Genomic DNA, 15,225 nt, shown 5'->3' with positions numbered 1-15,225 from the left:
GGTTACTCAGAATTATTTAAAAGAGAAAAAAATTAAATCCTAAAAAGTAGAAAACGTTGATAGTTAATTGTCGTTTTAATTTATAATACTTAAACAAGTGTTATTTTTTTAATAATAAGTTGACGTGTTTTTCTGGTTTTTACTAAATCTTTGTGCTGTGATAAAATTTTTGTTGAGAAAACTTTTTGTGTATTAAATTCAATTACAATGTTTTTTAAATGCAAATTAACAATATGTTATGTAAGTTTTTAAAATACAAAAATAAAATCATGTAAATTTGAGATAATGAAAGAGACAGAGACTACTTGCGCATTTTTTAAATAAAATGAATATAAAAGAAAAGAAACAATTTCTAGGAGATTTTACTTTTCAATGTAAAGGATTTTTACTTGCGAAAATAATGAGAGATTTAAATTATTACCTAAGTTGTAAAAACATTTTAAAAATAGTTTAAGTTTTTTTTTACACATCGACTTTTGTTTAAATAATATTTTATAGGACCCTAGTCTCTGTTCCAAGGGATGTGCACTTGAATGAAACATTTCTGTATTGAGGAGGGGATGGAGGGATAACCATTAAATTGAATTATATATTTTAAACAAATAAGTTGGTTTCAAATAAAGCTTGACATTTTTACAAAGAAACTTAAATAAATGCATAAAGTGCTCCTAGTGTCCTAAATTTAGAAATGATTTTTAAAGCAGCATGCAATCAAAAATATAATTCAAAGTATCACAATTTTCATAAAACTAATTCACTTTTTTTACTTCTTACCATGGGTATCAAAGGTTTTAATGCTTCTTGTCTCCCACCTGAAGTCCAACAATGAAATCAAACAAAACACACACAAAAAAAATATTTGAAAAACACGTCCAAGTCCTAATTTGAAGTGTTATCACCATAAAAGGTAACTCTAAAATTCAAAGCAAACTTACAATATAAACATGATGTAAAACACTGCCAATGTATCTTTTTATATTTTAAAAAGGGTCTTAAATTCCAAGTTTATATTCGTAGAAATATGTTTATTTTGTAACATTGAAATTTTAATTCAGCTGTTTACGTATAAAATATGCTCATCTACTACAAAATGGAAGTTAGGATAAGAAATCTTCTTGAAATTACTTTGAAAGCATACAAGCTTCAAGACATCTTATACTTAAAAGTTTTCAGTCATTTTTCAAGATCGGACTTTAATGACAGATTTTTTATCCCTACTATAAAAAGGTACTTATGTGATGTATGTAATATGTATCTATCTTTTTTTTTTTAAACACTGGATTATGCTCTTTGATTATTTAAAAATTAATTCTATTGTTTTTCTAAAGGTGTATTTATTCAACTAGTTTTGTTGGATTGCTTCTCAACTTGTTTCTTCTTTCCAAATACTCCATCCAAGAACAGGCCTGTGGTACATCAAGGATTAAGAAAAGAACGGTTGAATTTATTTTTGGGGATTTTTTTTACTGAATGAGATAATACAACAGATTAACAATCGAAACAAGTCTGAGATAGGAAGAAAGACTGTTTTACAGTAAAAAATAAGACCGTTATTCTACTATATTGCATAACAAAAGATTTTTTTGAAAATATATAATTCTGATCACCAATTTTCATTTTAATATTACCTAATTTGAAAGTGTAAAGAGATTCAAGGTCTTATTAGTTATTGTTTCTTAATTAAGAAAAAAAGCTTTTAAACCAAATATTAGGTTTTTTTTTATGTTTTATCAGTCTTGCTTATAACATTATTTTCAAAAAATTGTGTTTCTAATCCTTTCCTGCAAAAACTAGGACAACACCCAGCCACTGTCTGGACATTAGTTCATTACCAAAGAAGATAACAGATGCGAGAACTGTGAAAAACTTGCGTGTGGTGGTTATTATTGAACAAGGCAGCGGGCCAAAGTCACTAGGTAACAAGATAGTATATTAATAATAAATGGCACAACCAAATTATTTAAAACTCTGTTTATATAGGTAGGTATAAAATGCTGATTCAGTTTGCATAAAAAGCTTAACTGTTGTATTTAAAAAACATTAAATATTGGGTTAATAGATCAATAGACCATACACTTTGATAGAAAATTAGGGACGTAGAAGTTTTCTTTGTTCACATTACCCTATCCACGTATAGCCAATACAGTACTGGATACAGCACGAGATCATACTTTGGTGCATCTATAAACCAAATTTGCTTGATGATGTACATGATTACATGGCTAACGCCCTTCACACAAACATATCTTTGATTGCACGACCTTTGACTGAAATTTCTAACTGTGCGTGGTAATGTGTTACGCCTATTTTAGACAGAGGCATTCCCCTCTGCTATAACTATTCATCTCTACTCTAATTATTTATGTCGTAAACCAGAAATATCTGCAGCATGAACTATTTTTGACGTATTTAGCTATGGCGCGGTGTTGGACCGAGTTTCCAACTTATCAACTAGCTTCACAACAACGAGAGCTACATGTTTTCACATTACCCTAATCTGGTTCCAGGACAAACGCAGGAGTCCCAAACGTCGGGGTGGACAAACGCAGGAGTGTTAAAATATTAACTTTAAGTATTTATATACATATTAGGTTAGGTTAAGATATGAATGAACAAAAAAGCCCCCCGCAGGGGTTAGGCATTTAAAAAACCTATAAGATAGTCTAAAATAGGTTAGGTTAAGTGTCCACTCCGACGTTTGGAACTCCTGCGTTTGTCGTAGGACCCTAAAAACAAGTACTTGCACATTTTTACCTGACACACATAAAAATGAAGAATTGTCCGAATGCAGAGGCAACACAGAAGGATAAAATCTGCCAGATAACTCCGGGATGACGGGATACAAACCCGATAAACTCCACACCTTCTCCGGTCAGAACTTAATTAAATATGTTATATATTTTTCTCAGTATTTAAAAAATGAAAAAAACTACCTACTTAACTAATCAATTTCGTTAACTTATTTTTATTTTAGACAAAATATAAAAGAAAATTGTCCCTACCTAAAGCAACGCCAAGGAAGAGCATGGACCAAAGATTCATAGCTTTCATCATATGTCCGGATCTTGTGTTATGTTCTGATTTCATTCTTTCCTATACATTGAAGACAAAGTAATGTAGGTAATGTGTAGAATAGTTTTATGAAAAAATAGCTTCTCACAATTTCAGAAAAAAACTGTGTAGGAAAATGAATTTTCTAAATAACCTGAACAGCTCCTGTGATACCATCGCATGCAAGGGAAACCAATAAAAGAATTTCGCCAAGTCCAATTCCAGAATCTGAATCAGCTGTAGCCTTACTAGCCTAGCAATTGAAAACAAACAAATATAAATCAATATGGTTTTTTTTTAAATTGAGGATAAAAAATGCAGAGAAAGTTGAACTTACTTTATCTTTGTACATAAATAGTGCAACTCCAACAACAATCATCAGAACAAACAGGTACTTTCGCAGTGGATAAACTTTTCTTCCTAAAATAGTGGAACACATGCTTAACAAAATAGGAAAGGAGAAAAAAAAATAAAAGTATCACAGATACCATTAGATTTAGTTATATTAAATTATATAGGTACCTGCACAAATAAATAGATAAGATAAAAAGAGAAAAAAGTTTTACCTATAAGTACACCAAGAATCATCACAGGAATTGGTTTACAAGATTTTCCTACAACCTACAGAAACATTATAGATTACAATAAAGATTTTATGAACAAACTGGTACTAAGTACAATACGGGGATGGTAGATTGTTAAAGGATTGTTAAAAAGGGTAAAACAATTATTCTTAACATGAAAGATTTAATGATAATACCACTTTATAACTTAAGAACTGGCCCTATTTTAAAATCTATTCCAAGGCCATCCGCTGCTAAAGGCAAAGATAGTTATCTGAATTGTGTACAGATGAATGAACAAGGTTTCACTTGATCAGGGAATTAGTTTGATCTTCACAGGCTTACAAAAAAAATCATTCCTTTATTGTAGGTAGATACCATGACTTTTAGGTTAGGATAGAGAACAAAAACAATTTTATGACTGACATACAGCTGAGATTGATAAATACGGAAGCACAGACGTACCATGAATAAATACCTACAATAGGTGTGTTTCTTATCCTCACCTGAGTTGGATAATTGACCCAAACTAGAGCTTTATTACTTGACACCATGGCAATAAGATAGGATAGGGAACAAGTTACATAATATGAAGTCTTGGTTGTGTCTTCACCCTGAAACAAATGAACAAAATGAACTTCTTAAGTTCTTATATCCATTTTTTTGAACAATTTCTGTTGAATCAAGGGGCATTGTGTCATGCAATTTTAATGTTTTAATGGTAAACGTCAATCAAATGTTTTTAAAAAGAACTTGTTAGATGTAACCTTAAGTTAACATCGATTAAATGTCAAGCATCTTGCTTGGCACCAAAAGGTAAACTTTCTAACGTCTTTCATTGTCAAAGAGCATATGCCGCTTCGTTTTAAATTGAAGTGAAGAACAACTAGTTTACCTGGGTTAATACACCTCGGGAAACAATCACAGCGTAAATGTAGTTCACTAAAAAAACATTTATATTAATGACAGAAAATACTAATTTGAAAAGTACAATAAGTCAATTCTAGCAGGTATTGTCAATGAATCACTAAACAAACAAAATAATTTCATTATGTAAGACATACCTACACATTGACTGAAAACAAGTGCCATGCTGTATACAAACCTCTCATCCCCATAGTCTTTACGCGTAATACGTTCCTAAATGTAAGTATAATCACAAAAAGAGAAAAATAAAATAAGGAGATAAAAAAAAATTATTTCTTCTTTTCTTTATGGTAGGCCATATTTCCAGAAAAGCAGGATGATACAATAGAAAAGTAAATTGCAGAATATAAATTGTTTGTATCTTTACTGAAGAAATTAAAAAAAATTTGTGATAAAACTGCCTAAATTTTAACAAGGGGGGGGGGGGAAGTTTGTACAGTTATAGGAAATGAAATTCAGTATAAAAGTTTGGGAGGGCCGTGTGGGCTTGTTTTTATAGTTATCAACCTAATTCTTTTTGTAGGCTCTCTTATATGACTGGATGTACACATAAAACTTTGAAAATTGAATTTCGGCACTTTCCTTCTTGGGGCTTGTGGAGCACAAGAACCCCAAAAACTAAAAATATGCGTTCTGAGCTTATTTTTAAAGATATCAACCTGATTTTTTTTAAATGATACTTTTTTAACTTAACTGAATCAATGAACCATTACAGATTTCATTTTGGGACTTTCCTTCTAGGGGCTTGTGGAGCAAAAGACCCCCAAAAACACTAAAAATATGCGTTCTGAGCTTATTTTAAAGATACCAACCTGATTTTTTTTTAAATAATACTTTTTTAACATAACTGAATCAACGAACCATTACAGATTTCATATTGGGACTTTCCTTCTAGGGGCTTGTGGAGCAAAAGACCCCCAAAAACACTAAAAATATGAGTTCTGAGCTTATTTTTAAAGATATCAAGCTGATTTTTTAAAGGAAACTTTTTGAACATAACCAAACTAGGGAACCATTACAGATTTCATTTTGGGACTTTCCTTCTAGGGGCTTTTGGAGCAAAAGAACCACAAAACACTAAAAATATTAGTTCTGAGCTTATTTTTAAAGACATCAACCTGATTTTTTAAAACAATACTTCTTTAACATAACCAAACTAAGAAACCATTACAGATTTCATTTTCGGACTTTCCTTCTAGGGTCTGCTGGAGCAAAAGACCCCCAAAACACTAAAAAAATTGGGACTTTCCTTCTAGGGACTTGTGGAGCAAAAGAACCACAAAACACTAAAATATTAATTCTGACCTTATTTTTAAAGATATCAACCTGATTTTTTTAAGAACACTATATTTAAAAATAAGCTCAGAACTCATACTTTTAGTGTTTTTGGGGGTCTTTTGCTCCACAAATCACAAGAATAAAAGTCCCAAAATGAAATCTGTAATGGTTCGTTGATTCGGTTATGTTAAAAAATAATTATTTTAAAAAAATCAGGTTGATATCTTTAAAAATAAGCTCAAAACTCATATTTTTAGTGTTTTGGGGGGTCTTTTGCTCCACTAGACCCTTAAAGAAAAGTCCAAAATGAAATCTGTAATGGTTCCTTAATTCAGGTATGTTAAGAAAGTTTTCTTTAAACAAAATCAGGTTGACATCTTTAAATTAGCTCAGAACTTATATTTTTAGTGGTTTAAGGGGCGTTTGCTCCACAAGCCCCTAGAAGGAAAGTCCCAAAATGAAATCTGTAATGGTTTGTTGATTCGGTTATGTTAAAAAAGTATTATTAAATAAATCAGGTTGATATCTTTAAAAATAAGCTTAGATCTCTTAATTTTAGTTTTTGGGGGTCTTTTGCTCCACAAGCCCCTAGTAGGAAAGTTCCAAATAAAATCTGTAATGGTTTGTTGATTCAGTTAAGTTAAAAAAGTATCATTTAAAAAGTATTATTTAAAAAAATCAGGTTGATATCTTTTAAAATAAGCTTAGAACTCATATTTTTAGTGTTTTGGGGGGATCTTTTGCTCCACAAGCCCCTAGAAGGAAAGTCCCAATATGAAATCTGTAATGGTTCGTTGATTCAGTTATGTTAAAAAAGTATTATTTTGAAAAATCAGGTTGATATCTCTAAAAATAAGCTCAGAACTCATATTTTTAGTGTTTGGGGTTTTTTTGTGCTCCACAAGCCCCAAGAAGGAAAGTCCCAATATGAAATCTGTAATGGTTCGTTGATTCAGTTATGTTAAAAAAGTATTATTTAAAAAAACCAGGTTGATATCTTTAATAATAAGCTCAGAACTCATATTTTAGTGTTTGGGGTTTTTTGTGCTCCACAAGCCCTAAGAAGGAAAGTCCCAGAATGAAATCTGTAATGGTTCGTTGATTCAGTTATGTTAAAAGAGTATTATTTTTAAAAAATCAGGTTGATATCTTTAAAAATAAGCTCAGAACTCATATTTTTAGCGTTTGGGGGGTTTTTGTGCTCCACAAGCCCCAAGAAGGAAAATGCCGAAATTCAATTTTCAAAGTTTTATGTGTACATCCGGTCATATAAGAGAGCCTACAAAAAGAATTAGGTTGATAACTATAAAAACAAGCCCACACGGCCATCCCAAACTTTTATACTGAATTTCATTTCCTATAACTGTACAAACTCCCCCCCCCCCCCTTATTTATACTTTTTAATAATTGAATAAAATCTTACATTTACAAAACTCTTCTTAAAAATTTAAATACAGAACCTGTAAAATTCCATAGTAGAAATAGCAGAAAAATATGCCAGCACCGCATATAATAAATCTTGTCTTGTGCCCTAGAGTATCCAACATTTTTATATTCACTTTCTGCAAACAAAACTAAATGTAAATAAAATAATAAGGATTTCAAGATATCCGTCTGTGTGCAGCGAAATATCACGCTCGCTTCTAGACCGATATGGCTTTCCTTTACAGTGAAGATTCTTAGATGTCCCAGAAAGGTTGAACTAATTTACGGACGGGAGGGTACCTAAAACCTCCAAAAGAACTCACCCATAGAAATATTAACCCTACTTATCCTAAACATTTTTTTTATTACCTAAAAAAATAATTAAAAGTTGGGAACCTGAAGTTGCAGTCGCTATAAAGTTATCATAATAGAGTTGTTGAATATGAAGCTAAAATTGTAAATAAATGAATAATATTACCAAATCTTAAACAAAATCCTTGATTTTGTTATACCTGTAAATAAGAGGGGGGGAAAGTTTTGACACATTTGCATGAACCGTGTGTAATTGTATAGACTTTATCTTTGGACTGAGAGGATTGGTTATTAGGGATAAAATCATTCTTATATAATAAATTTTCCCAAGTTTTTAGATTTTTTGATGGACGTGGTCTCTGGACAGGTAGAAATTTTAAAAAGAGGTTAACTTATCAAATATTCAGAATATAAATGGATCAAAGTCAAAGCAAAATTGTGAGTAAATTTGTTCAAAAACTTCTTGACACAGGATATATAAAGTTTATGGACATACTTACATTTTTAGGACTTGATTAAAGAGTTACTTTGTTTATAATATTGTACTTTGTTGTCCCAGGAATCAGTATACCAAATAATCGGATAATTAGCTATATCACATAACATGCAAAGTTTGAAATCGATAGAACAATTCTAACATGCCTAATTTTTAACGAAAAAAAGCTATCCGTCTCGGACGGACGGTCCAAACCTAATTATAGAAAAGCTTCGCTTTTAAAAACATATATATTCAGAACAAAATGTACATTTGGCCTATATATACTTAATAACACAAAAAAAGGTGAAATAAGATAAAAACTAGTTTAGATGTTCAAAAAGGCCGGGTTTATACAAAAACTATGATGAAAACATTTAAATTTATACCTACCTATATATACCTAAGGAAAATAAACTTATTTCATATATTATTGTAGTATTTCATAAAATATTTGAAAGCATACGGTAATAAATATTTTCTCATCTGAAATTTTCCTCAAATGTTGATTGTCTGTTGACATTTTTGAGGAAAGAGAGAGCGAGAGAAAAGTTAATGAATGGTCATTTACTATGTAGACAAATTTCCCTAGAATATTTTTAAACTGTAATTTTAACTTATCATAGGTAAAACCCAATAAAATACGGGGTGCAAAAGTGAAACGGTCGTTAAAGCCGTTTACGAGATTTTACATGACGTAGTATACGAATATATATGTTCAATTTACGCACTTTTTTTTAGAGTGACAAAGGAAAATTGTTGCAGGGAAAACTGGGCTCTTCTGTTTTGATGAATCTATCTTGGTGTACACTTTCTGCTACGTGTTAAAATATTCCAGGCTTTCTTTTCCTATTTCTATTAGACAAATCTTTTCTACAATTAGGGTCGATTGTAACTTGTCATTGCGATATCTTTAAAAATTTGGTACAATTTAGAAAAAGTGGTAACTCTATGATACATGAATCATTGAATATCTAGAAGAAATTGGTTGGTTAATTTGAGCTACAAATATTTAAAATCCGAACAAAAAAAGATTAATTGTGATGAAAACTGATGCCTGAACTGAAAAATCACTATCTTTCGTACAAATTGTACAATCCTGGTGTGCTAGATTGATGAGGCTTGGTTGAACTAAAGCTCAGTTCTGTAAACCTTTTTGTCACACCTTCGACAGCTTAATCACAGGTGGCGTAGGTGTGACGATCACACGAGTCGTTCTTTAGTCAACTCACACCATACGCAATCACACCTTCAAGTCACACCTATGACGTCAATCACCCCTATTTTGGATTCACACGTTTTCGTGTGAGAAGATTTTCATCACACTATGCTGTCGCAGCTGAAAACAGCTTAATCACAGGTCCAGCATGGAAATTTTCAATAAAAACGCGGCATTGCGCATAAGAAGGGCTTTCCTCTCATATCTAGCAGACAATTACAAAAAAGATAAACAGAAGAAACGTAAATAAACAAACAGATGAGACGAAGCGAAGCGAACATATACAAAAAGGACGAATATTTGATTTATATTTTTTTCTATGTTTATTTAAATGTTTAACCAAATTATGATTTTATGAATAATTTCAGATAATTTGCAGTAAGAAGGTGAATAATGAAGAAGACAACATTGTGGATTATAAATGGAGATTTACAAACTCTAATTATCAAGTGAAAAAAAAGCTAAAATCGAGATTAGATACATCCTAAAAATATATAGTGGATAATGCTTTACAAATTTTAATTGAAAATGATGGTGAAAGCTATTGCAGTAAAACCTGCCAAAAATAGAACATTTTTTATTACAACCCATAACAGTTTTATCAAAGAAAAAATTGGTTTCGGATATATTAAAGAACTTTTAATATTATATATGAAGTCATATTTGGTTCCTTTAAGTATTTATAATATCTTATGTATGTATAAAAAATATAAAAAAAATAATCTGCCAAAATATCTGCATTTCTTTTATTTCTATGTATTATATCTGTATCAAACTGCATCATACCTACAGACGGCATAGCAAGACGTGCAATGCAGGGATCTTAAGGGATAAGACAATAGTTAATAAATTTATGTATATCCCCTATGATTATGCATAAAATTACCCCTTCTGTATATTGAAATTAGTGGTTGAAACGTTTGAACACTCAATTTAATAAAAAAGAACTATCAAAAATTTAGCAAGAGTCCCATTAGTGTAAAGCCAACGAATAAGAAAACATTATTATAAAACTTTGGGGACTGGTATAATAAACAGACCATTGTCCCCATCTCTCTCAGCATACAATGTTATTACAATTGAAGGGAAAATTAACAGGCAAATCTTACAACTTATTTGCATGGTTTTAGGCCATACCATATAAATGCTTTGTGTGCAGCCGCTCAGGGATCTAAATGGATAAGAAAATGGTAATTAAATTTATGTAAATCCCCATTCATGATACACAAAATTACCCCTTCTGTAGATTAAAATTATTGGGTGAAACGTTTAGACACACATCTTCATAATTCAACCAATTAAAATCAATTGAAGTCCCCAAAGTTGTTAAGCAGACGAATAGAAAACGTTATAAATACTTTGTGTGCGGACGCTCAGGGATCTAAAGAGATAAGGCAATGGCCAATAAATTGATGTAAATCCCGATTGATAATGCACAAAATTACCCATTCTGTAGATCTAATTAGTGGTTGAAACGTTTGGACACACAACTTTATGATACAACCAATTAAAGTCCCCAAAGTTGTTGAGCCAACGAATAAGAAAACGTTATAAATGCTTTGTGTGCGGCTGATGAGGGATCTAAAGGGATAAGGCAATGGCCAATAAATTGATGTAAATCCACATTGATGATACACAAATTTACCACTTCTGTAGATTACAATTAGTGGTTGAAACGTTAGGACACACAACTTTATAATACAGCCAATTAAAATCAAAAAGTCCCCAAATTTGTTAAGCCAACGAATAAAAAAACGTTATTGTAAGACCTTGGGGACTAGTGTGATTAACAGCCCATAGTCCCCTCCCTCCCTGGCGGCCGCTAGTATTTTATATCTGGAGAAAAAACGTAATATGACAGATGTCCAACCTTAACAGACGAAATTTAAAATAAAAATTGGTCCTGTAGCTTTTTTATTCTTCTTATCATTTACAGGCAACTAACCAATTGATTGCAGCAGTAGATAAACCTATTGATATCTTATAACGCGGCTTAGGTAAAGAATCAAATCCGTCAACACGCTTTAGCACAATAGTACCTTGAATTCTTTAAATTTATTAATTTTATGTTTGTCAGTCCGTACGGTTATCTTTCTAATAATGAATTTAGGCATGTACTTTCATACACTATAGGTAATTGGTACAGAAACTAAGCTTCTAAAAACACGATTGATGTTGAAATATTATTAAAATTTACCAATAATAAAAGTAATAAAAAATTCAAACTTTATTTTATTAATTTAAGCACAACAATTAAAACATTTATGAAAATAATATAGAATGTAAGTGAACAAATATGGTATTATTTTTGTTTCTAAGTGTAGCCACTACTTTTAAGGTTGTCAAGGTGGCTTATTAACAGAGTAATTCTTGGAAATCCTCTGACATCCAAAGTCCTTAACAAAAAGATTAACTTTAAAATTAAAATATTGTCAAGTAGATCAGGTGTTTACATAGGTACTTAAAATACATAATACCTATTGAAAAAAAAAGAGATTGTAACAATTTAAAAAACATTATTATCCTATTATATAAGGAAATTCATTTATTAAGATTGTGATATCCATGGAAGGTTTTGGGCCAGTTATAATAAATTATTTTTATAATGGCATAAGTACATTATAATTTTCCTAATTTACAATGAAGGGCGAAAGCCCCACATTCTGAGGTCAGAGTAACTGGAAGGTTAAATTAAGAACTGAAATATTTTACTAATATTTAAATAAAAAAATGACATCTAAAAATGAAAGTAAAATGGGTTTAGATTATAGAAAAATGTGATAAAATACCTGAATAAATATATTGCAATTTGTATGATTTGATGTTTGCTTCCCAACCATATAAACATTAGCTTTCATAATTCTGTCCCCAAATTCCACGAGAGAAACAATCTGTCAACAAATGAACTTCATTCAGTCTGAAATAAAAATATTGTTTAAACCTCCAAATTATAAAATTTATTTTTCACAAATAATATTAAAAATAAAAACAGTAGGTATTTAATTATAATTAAACATTAGAGTTAATCTGTTAATTAAAAAACAATCAACAACCCGCTTTACAATTTTAAAACTTAAGAAAATGACGAGCTTAAAATGCGTGTTGTTTCCGTGCTAGTCAGCTAACGATTGAAAATTTTTTTGTTTATGGAAGACGACATTCGTAAATAAAAAATTTTACGCGGATTTATAAAATGAATTCTATGGCTTATTGTAAGTTTGACTTCTAAAGTTGAGCAGAAGTTGATACAAAAGTGTTGTTGTTACCGGTGTACACATTGTTGTTGACAGCTAAAATCTTGTCACCCGTATGTTGTTGTTTCACACCTAGCAGTCACACCACACGTATGTTTATAGAACGGCTACGTGTGAGCAATTTCCATCACACCTACGAAATCGAAATCAGGGGTGAGATAGGGGTGACTAAATTCATGCGTGATCACAGCTTACTCACACGGTGTTTTAAGAACCGACCTTAATTGTTATACTCCTTTTTGAAACACACCAAATCTAATCATATTTTAAATGTAGAAGCTGTTAAAGGGTATAGGTAGCTAATATGGTTCTTGTAGAACCCATGTAGAAGCTTTAGCTTAATACAATAACATTGACCACTTACATTTTTGTAATCCCATAAGTTTTTTTATAGAAAAATTAATAGATTTCATTTTTAGCACCAATATTCTTGATCAAAAAATGGTGGTTAAGGAAGCGTTGTTTAAAAAATAATTTTCTTGATATAGGATGAAAATTAAAAATCGAGGTAATAGAGACTGTGCAGCAATAAAACGGCTATTTAAAAGTGCAATTTATATTCAGTTTCCTTTATTAGGTATATAGGAGATAGATTTTTAATATTCTTACTTTGCTTATAGACTTCTTGCCCTAATAGATGATTTTTAAAACATAATTTTCTCGTTTTTGGGAGGAAAAATAAAAAAAAGATTTACTAGAACCTATAAACAATACAAATGTCTACAGATTTATGCTTAAATTATAAATTTTAAGATAACAGAAATATAGTTTTTAAAAATAAATGAAGCCAAAAAATTCTAAATTTTTTTGGTCTTCGATAGAGACCAAGCGATTCAAACCGCTTATAACGCATATTTCACATATCTACACATCTCTGATTCCGTCCGTATTGGCCTGTCTAATCACACGCACACACACACGCACACACACACATACACAAAGACAGCTGATTCCGTCCGTATTGGCCTGTCTATACACACGCACACACACACGCACACACACACATACACAAAGACAGCTGATTGCCCGGTAAATATGTAAAATGTAAATAAACAACTGTTCGTATGCTTGTTGACGTTGCTTTTGATATACATAGTTTGGTTGTGAATTTTTTATATTTTATTTCATTCAAATAGCATATAGTGAATTGTTTATGATTTGGTTTTTGAAATATGTCAAGACATTTGCAATATTTTACCTACTGAATGATATTTTAAAATTTATAAGGTTTGATTGATACTTTTTTTCAGAAAGTAAAAATGGATTACGACGCGTTTGCTTCTTTGAACCCTTATAGATGTAAGTTCATTATTAGATAAAATACCTACTCTTTCAATTAGCATATTTTGCAATCAACAAAAAAAACCTTTTAAATTAGATTTAGATGAATCTAATCCGTCAGTTATTGTAGGTGTATATATATAGGCTGATTAAAAAGGAGACAATCCACGATCGAATGAGCTCTAAAGTGATTCCAGCTGCTAATTGAAGTACTTTTTGTTTTTTATTACATCAAATGCTGTTAAATGCAGAAGTACATTAATCAAACTGTTTACATTATTACAATTTACTCCTTTTGCTAAATATACATTTCTTATCGAAAATGAATACTTTTGTAACTAAATATATTGCATGATTACATATTTTAACTTTTCACACTTCTTCAAATTTTTATATCAAGACAATATTAGAACTAAACTTTTAGCTCTAAACAATGAAACCCGGCAGTAAGTCAATACTATTGTAAAATTGTCGCGCACATTTAAAGAAGATTAAAGGGTTACTGTTTAATTCTAGGTTTCATAACTTTATTTACCTACCCTTTCTTTCCTTTTTAAATTCAAGGAAATTTTGATAGATAAACAAGATATTTGTATTTTAATCTAACATCGAAAGCTAATAGCTTTGTATACTTAGTAACTTAATGGCTACTCTATTAGTTCTTAGGTGCCCATATATAAAAATAATCAGGGGTACCACGAGTTTCTGGACTCTGTGGTTCTCTAGATTTTAATAATATTAAAAAAATAGTATTCGAAAATGTTACTTTTATGTTGCTATTCTACTCTTTCATTCCATCTACATATCTGTTTCTCCTATTTTTGTATTAAATAAGGACGCTTGTTTTAAATATTGTTATTGTTAAACAAAACTCCTAAACAATTGTGTATCATGTCAATTTCTCATTTATTTGTCTGAAAGTAATATTTAAGGGGGGCGGTGGGGTGGAGGGGTTACTACGTTCATTCTGTTCGGAAACCGTGATCAAATGGGCTAAATATTGATCTAGAATCTTGTAACTTGGTGCATATGCCTAGTCTATTAGGTACTAGATCTAAATTGAAAAAAGTCCATTTTTAAAAATTTTTAGGTTAGGTTTGGTAAGAAGAACTGCGGAAATGGGTTTTCTAGGCTTTTTGGTCTATTTTTGTGTAGAGACTTACTTTAATTGTTTTTTTTTCTTCTCGAAAACACTGTGTCTATTCTTAAGGACATTAATTAAAATAATTCGGCAAATCGGAGGCCAACCCCATAGGGATAAGGGAGATGCCTACAGGGGTTAAGTGTAAGTGTTTCGTAGCCGGAGCTGGGAGCCGGGAGCAGCAACATATTTGGTGGATCCGGAGACGTATTTTTCGTTAAAAACGGCTCCGGCTCCAGATTAGCTAAAAGTGATTTTTTAAAGTAATAATATAATTTGGCAACGGTCTATTTCCATAT

At 30.9% G+C, this 15,225-nt stretch overlaps 3 protein-coding genes and 1 long non-coding RNA gene across 15 annotated transcripts in view; 2 read left to right on the top strand and 2 right to left on the bottom strand.

Moving 5' to 3' along the window:
- Positions 1-15,225, top strand: part of LOC145311644 (UDP-N-acetylglucosamine transporter-like) — a 384,555-nt gene that overhangs the window by 321,793 nt on the left and 47,537 nt on the right. The gene's annotated exons all lie outside the window — the stretch shown is intronic.
- Positions 1-15,225, top strand: part of LOC145311638 (uncharacterized) — a 368,391-nt gene that overhangs the window by 321,781 nt on the left and 31,385 nt on the right. The window lies entirely within an intron of this gene.
- Positions 739-8,588, bottom strand: meigo (Solute carrier family 35 member B1 homolog meigo). Of its 4 annotated transcripts, none has more exons than XR_013876710.1 (12): positions 7,280-8,588; positions 4,679-4,754; positions 4,510-4,556; positions 4,121-4,228; positions 3,618-3,672; positions 3,389-3,471; positions 3,206-3,304; positions 3,003-3,093; positions 2,755-2,878; positions 1,785-1,912; positions 1,193-1,409; positions 739-812 (listed from the first exon to the last, which is right to left on the bottom strand). XR_013876710.1 is itself a non-coding variant. In XM_080150556.1 (12 exons), exons 1-12 carry the CDS (start codon positions 7,364-7,366, stop codon positions 792-794), a joined length of 960 nt encoding a protein of 319 aa, XP_080006682.1. In that variant the 5' UTR covers positions 7,367-8,588; the 3' UTR covers positions 739-791. The 4 variants fall into 4 exon arrangements, 1 of the variants encoding a protein (XP_080006682.1); XR_013876709.1 differs by having other exon boundaries at positions 739-1,083; positions 1,219-1,409; XR_013876711.1 differs by having other exon boundaries at positions 1,219-1,409.
- LOC145312783 (uncharacterized) lies at positions 11,504-12,724 on the bottom strand. Its single transcript, XR_013877119.1, has 3 exons — positions 12,517-12,724; positions 12,040-12,167; positions 11,504-11,646 (listed from the first exon to the last, which is right to left on the bottom strand). It is a non-coding gene; the product is annotated as an uncharacterized LOC145312783 (long non-coding RNA).

Source organism: Acartia tonsa, chromosome 2, assembly GCF_053477335.1.
Source record: "Acartia tonsa isolate MP-2025a chromosome 2, ASM5347733v1, whole genome shotgun sequence".
NCBI classification, from domain to species: domain Eukaryota; kingdom Metazoa; phylum Arthropoda; class Copepoda; order Calanoida; family Acartiidae; genus Acartia; species Acartia tonsa.
This window is presented reverse-complemented; position numbering and strand designations above follow the sequence as displayed.

What these genes read in the sequence shown, in the direction of transcription:
- meigo (XM_080150556.1), bottom strand. Translation starts at nt 7,366, where the DNA reads ATGTTGGATACTCTAGGGCACAAGACAAGATTTATTATATGCGGTGCT. An exon ending in GGGTCAATTATCCAACTCAG is followed by an intron (nt 3,673 to 4,120) that starts GTGAGGATAAGA and finishes ATGTTTCTGTAG; the next exon opens with GTTGTAGGAAAATCTTGTAA. An exon ending in GTATCACAGGAGCTGTTCAG is followed by an intron (nt 3,094 to 3,205) that starts GTTATTTAGAAA and finishes TTCAATGTATAG; the next exon opens with GAAAGAATGAAATCAGAACA.